At 38.1% G+C, this 19,341-nt stretch overlaps 1 protein-coding gene across 1 annotated transcript in view; it reads right to left on the reverse strand.

Moving 5' to 3' along the window:
• Nucleotides 1–543: 543 nt before the first annotated feature.
• The window catches only part of LOC131063587 (histone-lysine N-methyltransferase ATXR2), a 218,216-nt gene continuing 199,418 nt past the window's right edge, over nucleotides 544–19,341 (reverse strand). Inside the window, exon 17 of the mRNA XM_057997450.2 lies at nucleotides 544–1,114. Coding sequence (XP_057853433.2) covers nucleotides 977–1,114 — 138 coding nt within the window. The 3' untranslated portion in view covers nucleotides 544–976. The remainder of the gene's footprint in view (nucleotides 1,115–19,341) is intronic.

Consider the following 19,341-nt stretch of genomic DNA (forward strand, 5'->3'; position numbering starts at 1 on the left):
ATGTCACCTCTATGTTACCTAGATGTTCTATTGGATAGCTTTCTTCTGCAGAGTCATCTTCCCTGTTCTATTGGATAGCTTTATTTTGCAAAATCATTCTCTTTTCCAAATATAATTGTCTTACTGTTTCAAAAAAATTTCCCCCCTTTGGGAATTCTCTCTCACATCTGAATTTGTTACAATAAACTTAAACGGTCAATTTGCATATCTAGATTGCTTCCTAAGACTTGAGTGATGCTCTTTCAAGCAGTTTGCATTAGTGAATTGGTTAATTAAGTTGTGATATCTTATTTGTAATTGGCACTTTCACATATCAATTCAAGGCTTCTTTATATTTTATCTTCTCTACCAATACAAAACATGATACGTTTTGTGTGTTCTGGCTATCCAATCAACAATTCTTTGGGAATGGACCCCTTGAATAGGTAATTGAGTGTTGCTGTGCCCACTGCAAACGGGACGATATGGAATCAACTTATTCATCATTTATTTTATCCTTTTCAATTCTTTAACAATGAATTCGTGCAGGGAAAAGCACAACTATATCCAATAGAAACAAGCACTTTTTTGGCATTTTTGCAAAATGGTTCTCACATCTGATTTATGTACAACAATTCTCATATTTTCTCACAAACAAGATATTTATCATACATGCAGGGTTTCAAACTCCTTGCACTTTGAGCGAATTCTTGTATTTGTTGTGTTTTACAGGTTCCTTTTGTACTTGTAATGCATGTTCCTTTACACAAACACATAATTTTCAATTATGTGAGTACAAATAAATTTTCTCTAGGTTTTCTCATTAAATTCTCTCTAGCATTTTCCAATTTTGTGAGCAGAATTCAATATAGTACTGTGGCAGAGAAGATTAATGCGACCGCCCACAAATGATTTGCTACTCACATATCTGAATGTTTCTCTTCGAGATCAACTTGAGTAGATCACCTCTTACAAGGAATTTATGAAAACTGACATTTCATATATCTGGTGCAGCTACTGAAGTATTTCCTTTTTCTTGTAAGCATTTGGTACATTTACAAACAAATCCATAATCTGAAAGAGATGCTTCCCTTTCCTCCAACGGCATGTCTTCTTCAATGTAAGAAATAAAGATCTGTAGAACAAAAATGCAATTTGATCAGGAATTGAAATAATCTAATTAATACAAGAAGCATTTCAGGTGCATAAAAGTCTGTTCCTATTGACACTATTGGCTTGTAGATATATCTAAAAAACTCAGACGTTGAATATGTGTTTAACTTGTACACCAATAAATGCAAAGTGCCAACCTTAAAGTGAGTGAGTTTATTTAGTGCCATTTATTAAGCTATGTCATCGTAATTGATCCTAATCATCATAAGTAATTTTTTTGCATAATGAAATCGAAGTAGCATGTTATGTTGGAACAGCCCTACGCTACAAAGCAAAACTGTACTGTATTTTCAATCTCAAATTAATGGAAGAAAGCTTACGAGCAGTACATGACAGAACACACCAGTTTGGCAGAGAAAGACACAGTGATATCACCAATGACATCATCACAACTCATAAATCACATTAAGTTCAATGTTATCATCAAAACTCTTTTAAATCATCACGTAAATCATCATGAAAGCTATTCTTCTCTGGTGGAAAACATAGCCTTTACTGTAGTCATCATTCAGAAACTTGGAAATGGCAAAAACACAAGCCCAAAATTTTGGGCTTGGGACTCGGCAAATAAAAAATCACATAAATACAAAAAAATTAAAAATTAAATAAATTTAGAGAACACAAGTCTGTTTTGATCATAGTAGTATTACACAGAATTGGAATTGACATGGTGAACCAGAAGTCTAAATTGAATTCAATTACTTGGAAACAAAAAACCTCTGAAAATATCAAAAAAATAGGGAAAAAATAGTCTGTCATTTCAAGACAAATAAAGGGACAAAAAAATTCTGCCACATCTGGCACCGCACAAAACATTTTTACTCTTTGTTTTTAAAACTGACGTGAGGGATCTGGGGGTGGCAGACCATGTCAGGGTTGAGGAGCAGCCATTAGGATGGTGTTGATGCGGAAGTTTGCACTTCTGTCAATGCAGAATAAAATATATGGAACATATCCTATCCTCTCTTCAATAAGGTGATCTTGTATGCCCTCGAATTGTCCTAACAAGATAACCCCAAGGTGTCCAATGTCAGGTCTTGACTGTACTTGGATAAACTCAGTTATAATGTGATTTTGATGGTAATCACGAGGGGACTTATGCATCTGACAAGCTGGTTCGCATTTGGTATGCAATTTAATTGATGCTTCACTTTTCAAACTGATTAAAATAAAGAGCGAAAGGATAGGGTTTAGAGAATCTAACCTAAATCTATGGACAATGACAGTAATGGTTAGTGTTGCAAATAGACAAATTCCTCACAAACTGATTCCTGCTTCACTAGAGACAGACTCACAATGCCACAGAGATAGTGCAATCTTCAAAGGAAAACGAAAGGTTTTCAAATCATGAACATATATTTAAGTACCCAATCCTAGCGCAGCTCAAATAAACATTCACAATTGAACCAACAACAATAATAGGCTCAGATTAACCATACACAAAAACTTACAATCAGCAAATCCCCAATGATATGAACCAGAAATCCATCGAATATCATCATACTTCACCACTAAAATCACTGAACTTTAACTAACTTGATTGAAGAAACCATGTAATCAGGAGAAGGCAACTGGTAAAACACCATACTTAAATGCTTTATTCATTTGCTCCAACTGATGGTACAACAATTCCTGCTCAGCAACTCCTACTCTACTCTACTCTATTCTACTTCTAATTCTAATTTTTACAATGAAAGACACATTGGCCTTTTATAGATATTATATTTTACATCAACGGCCAAGATTAAATCTTATGAATGGCCCAAATCTGCCTTCTCGAAACCCTAACAAGTTTTATTTAATGATTTCAACAATTTTCTAACCAATTCCAAATTGTTTCCAACTGTTTCCACCACAAAACGAAAGTTACACGTTTCCCAACACAAGATAACAACTTTTTGTCACAAAAGGTCAGAATTGCCAGCTGGATAAATAACTGTCTTTTATTGTATTACATTAAATTAGCCAAAAAGTTGTTATTTTTACAATAAATTAATTCTCTTTTATTTTACAATAAATCATACTGCATCTCATATTTCCTGTAGCATTTCTCTGGAATCACTCACCTATTTTCTAGAATTCTAGAAATGACATCCTCTACATTGTGATAGTGATCTCAATACTTCATCTCCAGCTCTGCAACATGCTTTATGTTTGTTGACATCTCTAGATTTTACAAAATTCTTCATTTCTGGGAGTATGTTACTCTCAATCTTCTTTATAAAGACTGTTGAGACATGGACCAGCTAGGACTCAAACCTAGGACCTTCCATACGCTGCTGGAGTGCTCTACCATTGAGCTACTGGCCCCTCTTGGACCAGTCCATCGTCAGTCCGGGTGTGGCTTATTTCCAACACCAACACCAACACCCCCCCTTAAGCCACACCTCTCGTGTGCTTGGGGCTCCTAGCCTAGACCTGGCTCTGATACCATGTTGAGACATGGGCCAACTAGGACTCAAACGTAGGACCTTCCATATGCTGCTGGAGTGCTCTACCACTGAGCTACTGGCCCCTCTTGGACCAGTCCATCGTCGGTCCGGGTGTGGCTTATTTCCAACACCAACAAAGATATCTTGTAAATTTTAATCTTGTATTTCCGTATTTTGTCTTGGTAATCATGTAGTACTTTTAGAAACGTTATTTGGAAGGCTTCAAGTCATTTTCCTCTCGAATAACCATCTCCCTTGGTTCTTATTCAAACTGCTTCCTCACTTTGACTACATCTTTAATCTATGCTCCAAATTCTTCATCTCCACGCTCCTTTTTAATTTGCAAGGACAAATAGTTCATTAAGCACCTAAAGATTTTAGTAATTCAAACACCTTTCTCATTTATGTAAGTCTTGTGATTTTCAAAATTGTTCCAACACACACATATCCACCTCCTCACATATTCTTCACTTCATCCTCTTTTTAAAGGATTCATCTTCTCATCTTTGCTGGAATTTGGAATTCTGATTTAAGAAGGCAGATTTGAGATCTTGGCACTTGGAACATGATTAGGATTCTAACTTCTTGATGCAGTTGTCTTAGGAAAGTCTTTGGATTTAGGATTTTGGCACTTAACTCGTTACTTGGTACTGCAGACTCGAGTCTAGGAAAGGATTTAGGAGACTGCACTTTAGATCTTCTGCTTTGAACTCAGACCTCTGACAGATGTTAGGACAGGAGGCACTTAAAATGCTCTTTGGAAACCTAGGATTTGTCCTTTTGTCCTTAAGACAGCATTTTGGCAAATTTCTCCCAATCTTGGACTTGAGAGAGCTATTGGAAAACTCAATGCATGGATTCTGATTAGGAAATCTTAGGAAAGTGATTACGAACTTCAGACCAAACTAGGACCTACATATTAGACTTGGAATCAAATTTAGGTTAAACTTGGTTCATGGACTGTCTTTTGGATTGTTGACCTCAAATAGCATTTTGATATTTCATTCCTAAACTCGGACACGGGAGAAGAATAAGGATTTCTGCTATTGAAAACTCAAAGCTTAGACTAATTTTAGGATACATCAATCAGAAACTTGATGCTAGGAATGAAATCAGGATCATTGGTCGTCAAACTCGGAGATTGGAGGGATCTTGGGAACAATGCAAACTTGGAATATGGAAGGATTTTAGGATTAACCTGCTAAACTTGGGTTTTGGAAACAAATCAGGATTCTACTGTGTCAAACTTGGTATCAAGAACCCCTTGAGGATTAGACACAAACTCAGCATTTGGAAGTGATTTAGGAATAAGACAAACTCGGCGTTTGGAAGAGTTTCAGTAATAAGACAAACTCAGAGGTAGGAGAACTTTTGGGAAACTCAGAGTTGGTAACACCTTTTGGAATATATGCTCAAAACTCGGACTTTGGAAGGAATGTAGGAAAGTCAATCTGAAACTTGGAGTTAGGAATCAATTTAGAATTAAGACCTTATTTCAAAATGTTGTGCAAAGTCCAAGTTTTAAACCAGCTATGACACATGTCTTGCAACTCGGAGGTAGGAAGATTTTGGGAATAAGGCTTATTCCCACTTGTTATGCAAAGTCCGAGTTTGGGAGTCAAATGTGCTTTAGTTGGATTTTAAAAGGTTAAGGAGGCTTCCAAGTCCATATTTAAATAAATTATAGATTCAAGCTCATCAAGTTGTACTAGAAACTCCCCCCTAATGCACATCGTCGCCACCATGGTTCTCCATTTGAAAGTTCTTGTTCCTTGTTCCATATCATACTCTTGTGATTGCATGATGCATTTTGATCTAACCTCTCTCTTACTCTAGCAATCCCTATAAGACAAAGCTGTGGTAAAATACGAGCAAAGCAAGCAAAAATAAAGAGGGTTCTATTGATGTGTTTTTTATGCACATGCGAACATAGAATAAAATACCATAAGTATCTTATCCTCTCTTGAACAAAATCTCTCGGATGCTGAAGATTAGCTTAAGGATCATGCGAGAAGACTCCAAGGTTCATGAATGTAGGATCACTACGTGTGGGTAAGCTCGTTGGTTGATGTGATTATGTTGGAATCACGAGGGGACTTACATTCAAATGCCTGAATGCTTGATTTGCTAGAACTTAGGTCCTATCTACTCAATTAGAAGATAAAAAAGAGCAAAACGAATAGCGTTTGAGAAGTCTATGCTAGGACCTAGAATGTAAGAATATAGATGAATGACTATATGGAATCCTACTGAGCGAGGTCTCACCATCAAACTGAACAATTTGACACAAGCTCAGTGCAATCTTCTAAGGACATTTCAAAGATGTTCAAATCATTACCATTGAACACTATTCACCATTCAAGTTAATGCATAAGCAATGGATGGATAACGATTCGAAGTTGAGCTTATTTCATTCCAATTGACCACACAAGGCGCACTTACAAGCAGCAAGAGGCTAGTGGTATGGATTAGGCGGATTCCACATGAATACATTCAATAATTTCTTCCATTCAATCTAATCAACATAAAAATAAATTGAGAAGTAGAACCATGAGGCTTGTTGAAATAACAAATTTCACCATAACTTCAATGAAAAGAGTATCTCATTTACAAGTCATACCAACAATTCTTCCTTCTCTTAATCTACTCTAATTGCTATTCTAATTGCTATTCTATTCACTACTGGCTAACTATTCACTATTAGCTATTAACCAACTATTAACCTTTACAAATGAGAGACTTGAGCCTTTTATAATGCTCAATACAATTCAATGGCTTAGATCCATTTGAAATCAATGGCCGAGATTTTACAATGAGAACCCTAATTAGGGCTTGTTACAACAACTCAATTCGGCCAATGAAATAATTACATTCCATGAGTGTGGACCAATAGAAATCAGGCGTAGGTGCCTCAGAGTTTGTGCCATCATTGGTGAATCAGGTATGTTGAATCAAGACATGCAGAGGTAGACCTTCCTTGATTGGCAAGTGGTGACTGGGATAATGATTAGGATGCCACTTCACACTTTGTAGGTTTGATCTTCTAACTTTGATTAACTCTTCTGAAACTGTCTGCTTCTTCAATCGTGCTCGATGTAGGCTTCAATCATAGATGTGCGAGGTGTAGATCTTAGTTTTGAAGTATTGATGTACTTCTGATGTCACCGTTGTCTTTCTCCTTTGAAACTCCAAATCTTTTCTCTTGTGACTCTCTTCATGCCCTGCAAAAGAAACAAGCAAGTATTACACACACTTAATATAGGCTGATTAAAGCATATAGAGAGGATTTGCCATCATGAAGCAACACTTGAAGTTGTCTTTTTTTTTTGGCTCGTGAAGAGGTCTGAAGTGTATTCCATTATTGATGTTCATTAAGTTCTCCTTGTCTTTGAAGTCACTCATTTCACTGAGATCATGAAGTTGTTAATGTAGATCAAATCATGAAGTTCGCTCATCTTTCTCAACTCATGAAGTTCACTTGCATGAAATTAGCTCCATTTCCTCAACTCATGAAGTTCGCTTCAATTATGCAAGTCATGAAGTTCGTTCTTGATCTCTAATTTGTGATGCGCTCTTCTGTTTCAGTTTGTGAAGTCACTTATATCCATCAAAATTTAAAGCTCGCTGATATCCTTGCATTCATAAAATTCGCCCTTATATGCTTGAAGGTGAAGTTTGAAGTTCGTTGTTATATCATGAATCTTGAAGTCCGCTGCCTTAGGTGAGTTTATAAAGTCGTTCATCTGTGTGGATTCATGAAGTGCTCTCTCCTACCTCAATTCATGAAGCGCTCCCCTATCTCAATTCATGAAGATGATTTTCGCTTTTGTAGGCTTGAGATCAAGTTATAATTCGCTCTCCTTCTTGAACTCATAAAGTTCATTCTTAGTGGTGTGCATATGAAGTTTGTTCCAAAAGTGATGTGTTTAAGAAATTTATTCTTTGAAATTCGCTCCCCTCACTCAACTCATGAAGTAAATGCTATCAAATTTCCTTCATTCCTCTAATTTCAACGCGAGGAAGTCCGCTCATGTCCTCCAATTCATGAATTCGCTCCTTTCACTCAACGCATGAAGTAAAAACTTCGCTCCTCTCACTTCCAACCTGAAGTAAAAATTTCACTCTTAGTTGCTTGAACTTGAAGTTCGCTCCTCTCAATGGGATCATGAAGTTCATTTGATATTATATCTTCATTGGGCGATTATCTCTTCTTATTCAATGTTGTTTTTCTTTGATGAAACACGAAGTTTTCTCACCTCTATTCATACATGAAGTTCGCTCACTTCTTCCTCAACATGAAGTTCGCTTACCTCCTCTCGAACATGAAGTTAAATCTTCGCTTACCTCATTCAGCACATGAACCTTGCACTTCGCTCTTCTCCTTCATTCCACGAAGTTGATATTCTTTTAGTCTCAAGATCGCTTCCATTTATTAAATCATGCACTTCGCTCATCTCTTTTGATACATGAAGTTCGCTCACTTCGTCTTGAAGGTGAAGTTGTGAAATTACTCTACTTCGCTCCTCTCAATGGGATCATGAACTTCGCTCCATTCCTTCAACTCCCGAAGCTATCAACTTCGCTCACCTCTTGCAACTCCCGAAGTTGGAAATTTCGCTCACCTCCTTCAATTCATGAAGTAGCATTTCGCTCACCTCCCTCAATTCATTTGATAGTGGAATCGCTCCAAACCGGCAGCTAATGAAGTTTGTTTGGCATTGGATCTACTCAAAGTGATCATCTTTCATCTCTCCCTCAACTTCGCTCGTGTTTTGATTTCTTGTGCATGGACATTGATGAAATTCGTTCCTAGATGTAAAGTCATAAAGTCCAGTCCAAAACAGCAACTTATAAAGTTGCAAATTTCGATCAAAGGGGTATGCAAATAGAGTCTTATTTCATTTGCTTTGCTTTCTGGTCATGAAATCCCCTCTAAACTCTTCAATCCTTTACATAAAATTCGCTCCAATTTGTTGATTCATGAAGTATGCACCTCGCTCTAAATCCTCAACACATGAAGTCGCTCCTATCAGCCATCACATGACGTTCGTTCCTCTCCTTGAAGTGATGAAGTACGCTCCTCTAGCCTTGAGCATGAAGTGGATTTCAAACTTGAAGAAATTTTTTTTCAGTAAACAGGATGCACTTGCTCGTTCTTCTTCATCATTCCATGACCTTCCCTTTGCTTTTGTATCAAACTCCAACTCTGTTTAAGGTGGTGAATCTCCTGCAGTCAGCTTTGTAAGTGAATAGTAATGGTCTGATCCACCCTCTTCATGTGATCAAATCTTGATATTGTCCCTTTCCCAAATGTGGATATTGATGTGTGAGTCCTCCTTGAATTTGACTTGCCTTGGAATGTAGTCTTTGAACTTCCTAATGAAATCATCTCTTTATCAGCTTTCGGTACTCTTATCAAAACCTGAAAGATACATAATGAATCAAGAATCATGCAAATAAAACAATCCTTCACACCCCTAATGCATCATTAATTGCTTTCAAAGATCAATTCAAATCTGGGAAATAACAATCTACTGATGGAATTAGTCCTTGAAATCAGTTCTGATCTGAATTTTGATCTTCAAATTTGTAGCTCTGCCTCTCTGTCTGCTGCAATTCGCTGTCTTTAGATTGTAGAGCAGATTGTATCAATTGTTTTGATTAATGCCTTGGAATGAGGATGGATGTCCTCTTATATAGACGGTGGATGTTAAAGGGTCTCTTTTACTCTATCTTCATTAAAGTGACACATCTTCATTCACAGGCCAGCTCCTTATTTTTTGTTGCCACACCTTGCAAGGACTGATGAGGTGGATACTTTATCTTTTAAAATTCCCAAAAAGAAAAACCTATTTTTTTATAAAATTTCTGGTGGGGCCCATGCAATATCCCAAAACATTCTAAATTCCCAATCCAAAAGTTAGTGGGTCCCAGCAAAGAGTATTTTAAAAACTTATTTAATTCTCTATTTTGGAGTGTGTGGGGTCCAAAAGGATGATATGATACAGTGGAGAGAAATATGAGGGGGGAGTGGTAGGAAATGTTAAGGGTAGCTGCTACGTGGAGAAAGAGGGGGAATGGGATGTTGGAGAAAAGGGGGACATAAGGGATAAAAATGATGGAAGGTAAGAAATACGTGGAGGGAAATGAGGTATAAGTGGTAGTGGATGGAGTTAGGGGAGGTTAGGGAGTAAAATGTAATGGGAGGTATAAGGGGGTAATGAAAGGGTAGAGAGGATGGAGGTTATAATGGGATGGGGTTTAGGTTAGGGGAAGGAAGGTGGTATAGGATAGGATAGGATAGGGGTAGGGGTAAAGTGGTAGGTAAGGGAAGTAGAAGGGTAAGGGGGGTGTGAGATGGAGGGTGGAGGATGTAGGTGTGAAGTTATAGGTGAAGGTAGGGAGGTGAATGAGATGGAAGGGGTAACGGGGGTAAAGGCAAAGGTAGTGGTAGGGGTAGGTTAAGGATGTAGGATGGGAATTAGGAAATATAAGGTAGGTTATGTAGGTGAAGTAGGTTAGGGTATGGGGATGGGTGGAAGGAAGGGTAGATGGATAAGAAGGTTAGGATCAGGTATATGGGGATAGTGAATGAAGTTTTAGGATATGATAGGAAAAATTGGAAAGTAGGGGAGGTAACGATAAATGTAGGTGAAGGGTATAGGTGATGAGATGAAAGGGGAAATGGGGACAACAATGGTGAGGGATAGAAATGAGTGATCGGGTTTGGGCGCCCACTGACAGTGCTGGGAGAAGTGGAAGTGGTTGTGCCTTGGCTGGGCGGAGGGAGTGTTGAACCTCACTTCATCCTTAAGAAAGAGACTTGATCAGCTCCTGAGCAACTGCAAACAAAAAGGTTAATAGCAAAGACTCAATAACAACCAACAACTAAACTAAGACCACTAACCTAGAAAGTGAAAAAAGTGGGGGTCCCCATTTGCAATGGGGCGATGTGTGAATACGTCACAACAGGTTCCCTGTTGGAGATGACGTGTGTGTGTGCAACACAACAGATGGCATCATTTTGTATATTTTTATCACTACAACCAACCATCAATAAATAATTACAATCACTTGCCAGTCCACTCAAGCTGCTAAGATGCTAATCATTGAAGAGAAGATGCTGCTTTTTTTTCATTTCAGCTAAATTTGCCATTTTATCTAGTTGCATGTACTTGTTTATTTGGCTTGGGCTAGCCCCTCCAATTTTCCAAATTACTCATTGCTTTAGCATAGATGATAAATCATGGATGTTTCTATTTCATAATGATACTTTATTTGTTATATTGAATGGTATCTTCTTTTTGCATCAATGTGCTTTTCACAAGAGGTGAGCACTAATGCAGAGCATCCACACACTAAACCATATTAGGGAGATTCTTTCTCCCAACTTACCTATTCGATAGGTACTAACCCTTCCACAACTTCACAATTCTCCTCACAAGGCTACTAATCCACTCACAAGGCTTCAATAGCCCAAAACACATTTCTTGTTCACCAACTCCTTATCCAACCACTCACACACATTCCTCCATACATATTCAACCATCTTGAACTCACATCCATGCTCTAAAGCACTCAAATACCTTCAAACCCCTTTATGGTCACTCAACCTAGGCTGTCCCCTATTAGGACTTCCACTCTTCCACCAATGCCAACTCACAATATGCAATGGTTTCTTACAAACACACATACTCTCTTGTCACTCCTAAAATGCTTCTCAACATGTTCAAACTTGGCCCTCTCTACCCACCCAACCTCCCAAAATGACTTAACAATGTTTATTGAGGATTCACTGTTTTTAGGACAGTCAACAACATGTTTAGGATCAGTCAATATCATGTGGATGCTTCTCACTTCATAGGGTCTTCAAACACTGCTAAAAGCTTCAAAGAACCTCCTAGACCTTCCTCAGATCTCTCCCACTCTAACTCTCATCAACACTCACTCAATCTTGCACAAAAATGGAGATGTTCTTATCACTGTCAAATTAGGACAGTCAACTAAGTGCAGGGACAGTCATAAACTTTCTTGGTTTGATTAGCCCTTAGGGTTTCCAACCTCTTGGAACACGTTTGAGACACCTCTATAACCTCTTCTAAGCCTCCACCAATCTTTCCAAACCCTCCTTACACTTCAACACATTCAAACACCACCAATACACTTCTGTTCACAGTCTGAGACACTGAAACCAGTCACATTACCATCTATTTGCACGTACCAACATTGATATGAGACCCTGCAACCAAAGTAGAAATAAAAATACATGACATTTGCAACATTGCCCTCCATTCCACCAAGTTTTGGCCCATTCCACCAAGTTTTGGCCCTTGGTCAACATGGAATGAAGGCTATTTACATTTTTTTTTCAAAACACTGTTTACCCTACCTAGGGTTTTAACAACTTTTACAAAAATTAGGAGGTCTCTCTCAAAACTTAATGAAAGGAAATGAAACAAAGATCAAACTCCTGACAATTCACCCTTCTATCATTACCAAATACCTTAGAATGCAAATGAATGAGTTTCCAACGAGAAAAACAAGAGAAATCAGACTTGTTGGTTGAAAATTTTGTACACTTAGGGAAATATACAAAATTGTGACTTCAACCACAGTGTGAGTAAAACTCTCCTAATTAAGGGAAGGCTGCCCCTATCTATATCTAATATTAAAACTAAAATTGGATGAAACAATAGCCTTTCTTCCCTTTTCAAGAAAGCTAATATCCTTTTCTCTTCACAGAAAAGTGATAACAATTTATGGTAAAACAGTAGTAACAAATTTAAAATAAATGAGAGAAAGGAAATGAAGTTTCCTGAAAGTTCAAAGACTTCTGTCACTTCCCTCGGGACGGGACAACAATATCAAGCTCAAAGCCTTGAATATATGAAGTCCTATCTACCCTTTTCTATACTAATGATATCAAGAACAAATTATAGCAGCACAAAAACTGAAATACCTTATTCTTTTCTACATAAAATAGTAAGAACTAGTACGAGCTCAAAGACTCACAGCTATTTCTTACGAAATCTACTTCTAAACACTCTTAAGAACAAGTGTAAGCACAAAGTCTTACAGCTCCTCTCAAAAGAATATTTACTCTAATTTAGATTAACCTCCAATACTTGCAACTCAAAGACTGCAAATCAGATTCGATTAAGCTCTCAAAGAAACACTTTCAAGAAAGGTAATATGGAACACAAACTCAAGAATGGAGCACAAAGACTCAAAGCTTGAGCAATTTTCTTCTATTCCTTTCAATTCTTCAATTTACACATAAAAGCTCAAAGACTTCTTTGTTGCAAATTTGGCAGAGTTTTTTGCTTGCTTTCTAAAAGATAAAAGATACGATAGACCCCCTCAAGTATTTATAGGAGAGGAGTCATGAGAAAAAGGTGGGAGGATCCTAACTAACTTGAGAAATTCTCTCGACCACCAAGATTTATTCAATAACTAATTATGACTTATTCAAAGTTACAAGTCCTATCTTAAATTGACTTGTAACTTGTCTACTTGTAATTACAAAACACAAGTAATGACTTAACTTGCAATCTCACAAAAATGTTTTTACAAGTAGACATGTCGAAGGAGAAACTACAACTAAAAGATTACAATTTTGAAAATGGAACCAAGTGTTGAAAAACACTTAAGTCTCAGCGTGAGAAAACATGAATCCTACGAACCTCTGGATGATCATTTGCAGCTCATCAGGATCTGGTTCATTGGTATTTTTTGCCACGATCATGGTTTTCACAATAACATCACTGCAACGAAGGATTGTGGCATTATTCTTCTCAAAGGAAGACTGGATTTCCTGCAAGTAGGCTTGATAAGTCACTAAAGCTTGAATGGATGCTGCTGAAAATGGTTCACTTTTCCACTCTTGACGGATCTTCAACTACAGATCTGAGAGAACCTTTTCTTCTGCCAATAATTCCCCATCATGACCCATGATGTTGCAAGAAGCTTTCTCACAATGAGAGATCATATCCTGAAAAACTTCCATTTGTAGCCTCATAGCATCATCAATGTCTTCAATAAGTGACTTGAGAACAAGGGCTTTGTCCTCCAAGAGCTCCTGATATTCTAAGTACACAACCCTTGAAGGAATTACCTGATGTTCTAGAAGAACACTTAACTTTTGCTGAAGAATTTTAAGCCAAGCAGTCAAGCTGTCTTCTACCCTTTCCAAGTTCCGTTTGAAAGTATCAAAAACTTGGTTCAATTGTTCTTCAATGGTCTTCAATTTGACCATCATTTGGAAAACCTCCTTCAAGACTCATGCACATAGATTATGAAGTTGATCAACCCAAGATTCCAATGCTTGTACCTTTTGAGCAACTCTCTCAACACCCTGAATTGACTCTCGTTCCTCGGTAGAATTTGAAGGATTACTCACTTCACCAACAGGTTTTGTGATCTTACGAACAACTGCAACAAATTGCCTATTCTCCTCTTCTAGCTTGTCTTTCTTGGCTAGAAGTTCATCATACCGATGTACTAGTGAAGCTACCGAATATTGGGCATCATGCTTTACTACCTCATGCGTTTGCTTACCCAGTTCTACCCTTGTGACCTTGTAATCAGCAGCTAACATCTCTTCACGTGGCTTATCTGCAAGAGGCTAAACAATTTCAGCCACCACCATCTTATTACCATCAACTGTTACCCTTGAGATTTTTGGCTCTTTTGGCAACCTTGGGCCTAGACTGCTTAAGCTGCTGGTAATCAAAGGCATCGGAAGAAATCTCTTGTTTCTTCCTCTTGGGCATGAATGAACTAAGCCATGGAGGTAAAGCCTGTTGTCCTCATTTTTGTTTTCAAAAATGAAGGACCATTACATAAATTTTTTGTGAAATAATGAAAAGTTTACTCTATGGCACGCTTCCCGAGGCAGAATTTCGACTAATCCTTGGACCAGCTTAATCCTCAGTCCATCCTCGAACCACGTTGCGAATTTCGTCGCATTCTGGATTTGTTTGCTATGTCTTTCTTTCAATTTCGGGTTTTTTCTCCCTGACTTTAGGTGGAAAATTTCTCTTGAATTGCAAGTTTTAATGATTTCCATTGTTTAGGTCTTTGTAGGGAAATTTTTGGCTAATTACAACTGCACTTTATTGAAAAATAAAAACTTGTAATTTGCTTTTTATTTCCCCCTTGATGCTTTTTGGCTTTTTCAGTTAAAATAGGGAATTTTTTGGTTAAGTTACAAGTAAACTTGTTATTCTTTTCTAAAACCTCTACTTTAATGGTTTTTGCTTGTAATAGGGATTTTAAACCCCTATTACATATGTGCAAGTAAATTAAAACTTGTTGTAGGGATTTTATTTTCCCGTTACAAGTAATTTTAAATTTGCACATCTCTCTCCAAAACCCGATTTTCTCTATAAAGTGCATTCTTGAAGGATTTTAAACATGTAATTGCATTTTAAAAACCCGATTTTGCCTTGTTAAAGGAAAAGTGACATTTTAAACTTGTCATATTGCCCAAAAAACCTGATTTTGCCTAGGAATGAGATAAAGTGCATTTTAAACTTGTTATTTCCTCCAAAAAACCCGATTTTCAACAATACATGCAAATTCGAACTTGTTATTCCTTCCAAAAAATCCGACCAGCAAGAAAAACAGATTTGTTGAAGATTTCAAAGCAATTTTTGTGGAGATTTGTTGGAGATGCAAGGTGTTTAGGATTTCTTCCTATTCTCATGCAATTGTAGACATCTTTCACGCCATTTGGGGGTTTTTGTTTGCTGTTTTTCTTCTTCAAAACCTACCACGTGATTCCTTGAATCCACATTTTGAGGGATTTTTACTCCACAAAGAAGCAATCTCCCGAGTCATTTTTGCATCTCTTGCCTATGCGTTGGAGTTAGAGGGAGATTTGGCCACTTTTTGTGCCATTTTATTTGCATTGATCACCACGTTTTTATGCAAATAGCGTTTTTGTAAAAACGTGGCTAGGGTTTGGCATTGCGGATTGTCTTTATTTAAGGGATTGTCTTCTTCATTCAAAGATTGTTTCATCTTTTTGAAGAGGCATTTCAGATTAAAGAAAGGTAGGTTTTCTTTTCCTTTCTTGTTTCATTTTCATGTTTTCTTGTTTTCTTATTTTCCTTTCTAGTTGTAAATTTGTAAATATGTTGTTCTTGCCCCTAAAATCGGTTTTGTGAGAGATTTTCCCTCTTCATAAGCAATTTTTGAATTGCATTGATCTTCCCCATTTTCCCTCTTTACTTGTGTTAGGGATTTTAAATCCCGATTACAAGTTGGCTGAAAATCATTGTTCTTCCCTTATGGTTAAAGAATTTAACCATTTTTGGTTAAAATTCCAAGTTGCAAAAAATAAGAAATACCCATCCTTTCAAAATTGGGTTTTAAGAACCGGATTACATGTTCGAAGTTCTTCCCATTTCATGAAAATGACATTCCCGGATCTTCCCTTTTTTATCTATTCATGTCACCCATATCCCTACTTTCCATTTTCGTCATTTTCCGCAAGTCTAATTCTCATTTTCCACCCATTTCTCCATTTGCAAATTTACAAGTGTACTTGAATTCGGGTTTTAAAAATCCGATTGCATGTATGCTCTTTCCAACTTGTATACTTGCAAAAATTTCCCCAAGATCTGAAATTGGTCTAAGTCAAGGTTCCCCCATTTCCATTTATTTCCCATCTTTCTCTCACAAAGTCGTGAAGTGCAAGAGTCAAAGTTCTTCCAATTTGAAGGAGGAAAAATGTTAGTTGCAGCTGAAAATGATGTTGCCTTAGAACTTTTAAATCTTCATCACAGTATTTCAGGTTGTCCAATGTCAGATTTGTCGTCATCACCAATTCCAAAAAAGAAGTATAAATATGACAAGTACCAAAACGAAGTTGCGCCTTCCCAAGTTTCCTCTCCTTTGGATCGTATAAGAGATACAAAGATAGGGCATGTGGACATGTCAGAAATTGTCAAGAGGGTTAAGTATCCACAAGATAGCAATATGCAGCGGCTGTTGCACAACCATATCCATCACGCATCTTCTTTCCCAGAGGTTGCCCTAGAACCTGAATTTGTTCTTGCTTGCGCCCATCACTTTGACAAGGAGACAAGAATCATTAAAAATGATGATGGCAAAGCAATAATCCGCCTTGATGCAGACACAATTGAGAAAGTCTTCAAAATACCTCCCACACCTGTTTACATGGAAATCTCCAAAGAGAGTGCAAATAAGTATTATGTGAAAACGGAGAAAGACTTCAAATGTCATATCAACAGGTGGATCTATAAGCTACAAGCCGCCTTCTCAAGGTGGGCTAAGTTGTAACGTTGTGACTTCAAATGGGAAATAGGAAACATCATAACCCTCCTCAACAGGATAATGGGCCTTGAACATTCTAATGTTTTTGAGCCCTGGATGTACCAGTTCATCATGTTCATAAAGCAGTCCCATCATATATCATGGGGAGAAGTCATCAACGATGCGTTGTGTGAACAACTTTCAGCAGGCTCTTCCACCATGACTTTCTACATGAACTCATATTTGGTGTACCTGGCAGCATCGCTTAGGCATTTTCCAGGTCTTTCTACCAAGGGTGATCGCTCGCTTATACCAGTATGGGAATATTATGATCAGTTGCCTTTAAGACCCAGCAGATTGCATTTCAGAAGAGTCCAAGATGCATTCTTCGGTTACTTCATGTGTCAGTTTGACAGAACTCTGAAGAACAAAAGGGTATCAAATGAGGCATGGGAAAGGGTGAGTGAGCATAGATGCTTGTTTCTACAGTTTCCAACCTTCACCTATATGAGAATCGGATGCTATAGTGGGCAGCCATACATGCTCCCTAGATACGCAACTGATAAGATCATTCTTATGGAGTCGGGAAGACAGATCATGGCTGTCCACGCTCATCAGTCCGTCAGACATAAGGTTGGAATGGGGATCTCTACAACAAACCCATTAAAAATTGGCCGGTATTCTCTTGTCACATCTGTTAAAGCCAAGGCCATGGAGACTGAAATGCAGGAAATTAAGCTCAAAAGGTTTAAGTCCAGAGCTGATTTTGATTACCGGGGTATGAAGGAGAAGATCAAAAAATCCTTCGTGCATGTGCATCGCATTGAGGATATCTGGGTAGATCTCCGTACAGAGGTCGAAGTTCTGAAGATGGATTACTACAGGCTCACTATTGAGCAAGTTGTTGATTTGAACTTGGTGGATATTCCACAAGGGATGACTGACGATGGGCACGTACTTGATCCTGAATATATTTCATGAAGGGTTGAGGAAGCTCCACTTCCTTTAAACCAATGGTCACACAAGGAGTGCATATCCATTTTTGAGAGATTTCAGCCTATCTTGGCTAACACCAACGCTTGGTTGAAAAGTAATGTTGTTAGACTCATAAAAATCAAGATTGGAAAAGAAGATGATTCTACGAGGCCTCTTGGATGTAAGTCTGAGATTCAGGTTGACAACAAGGAAGGCGCATCATCTTTGGGCACAAGGATCAAATTGCAAGATAGTCGGGCAACAGTGCTTCCTCCTGAGGCGACAATTCATGGGAAGGAAAAGCCACGGTTTCATGTTCAGGTGATCGATCTGGACAATCCAAAAGAAGGGCAGCAATCTGATGATGCTCCTAAGTGTCCAGCATCGGACTCGCCTCATGAGATCATTCCCCCAGTTTCCATTGAGACCCCCCTTTCTCCTCCTGACTTGCTTGTGGATGAATCTCCTCAGAATGCCATTCCTATTTTGGCATACGAGCCACCTCCTGATCATCAACACAAGAGTGTGTTGGAAGTTCCTGAAGATACTCTTGCATGTATGCAGCTGTTAGAGATTGATATCTCCACTCCTGGTTTTGAAGAATTTATGGGGCAATCTTCATGCCCATTGGTTATTGAGCAAACCGTGGTCGCCATCCAAACGAATATTCCTCCCAGAATGACCACGGTTATTCAAACAGAAACTGCTTCTCGTTTGCCTACAGCTGCTACTGAAGGAGAGTTGATGGCTTTACCTCCATAGCTTAGTTCTTTTGCTCCAAAAAGGAAGAAGCAAGAAATCTCACCTGATGCCTTTGATTATCAGCAGCTTAAACAGTCCAGATCCAAGGTTGCTAAAAACGCCAAGTCTATCTCCAGAGTAACTGTTGACAGCAACAAGATGAAGGTAGCTGAAATAGTTGAACCCACTGCAGATAAGCCACTTGAAGAAATGTCGGCTGCTGATTACTAAGTTACGAGGATAGAATTGGGTAAACAAACGCATGAGGTGATTAAACATGATGCTCTATTTTTTGTAGCTTCATTGGTACAGTGGTGTGATGAACTTCTAGCAAAGAAAGACAAGCTACAAGAGGAAAACCGAAAACTTATGGCAACTGTTCATAAAATTACAAAACCTGCTACTGAAGGGAGTGACCCCACAAGTTCTTCCGGTTCCCAAGAATCAATTCGTGGAGTTAAAAGGGCTGCTCAAAATGTACAAGCATTGGATTCCTGGGTTGATCAGCTTCATGATCTATGTGCACAAGTGATGAAAGACATTTTTCAGATGATGTCTAAGTTGGAAACCGTTGAAGAGAAACTGGATCAAACTTTCGATACTTTCAAAAAGAATCTGGAAAGTGTTGAAGATAGTTTGACAATTTGGCGTACCATGCCCCAACAACAGTTGAGTGTTCTACAGGAGCATGGCATCATCTCTTCAAGGGTCATGTACTTGGAATTTGAAGAGCTTTTGGAAAATAAGGCCCTTGTTCTTA

The sequence above is a fragment of the Cryptomeria japonica genome, chromosome 4, assembly GCF_030272615.1.
Source record: "Cryptomeria japonica chromosome 4, Sugi_1.0, whole genome shotgun sequence".
NCBI lineage: Eukaryota > Viridiplantae > Streptophyta > Pinopsida > Cupressales > Cupressaceae > Cryptomeria > Cryptomeria japonica.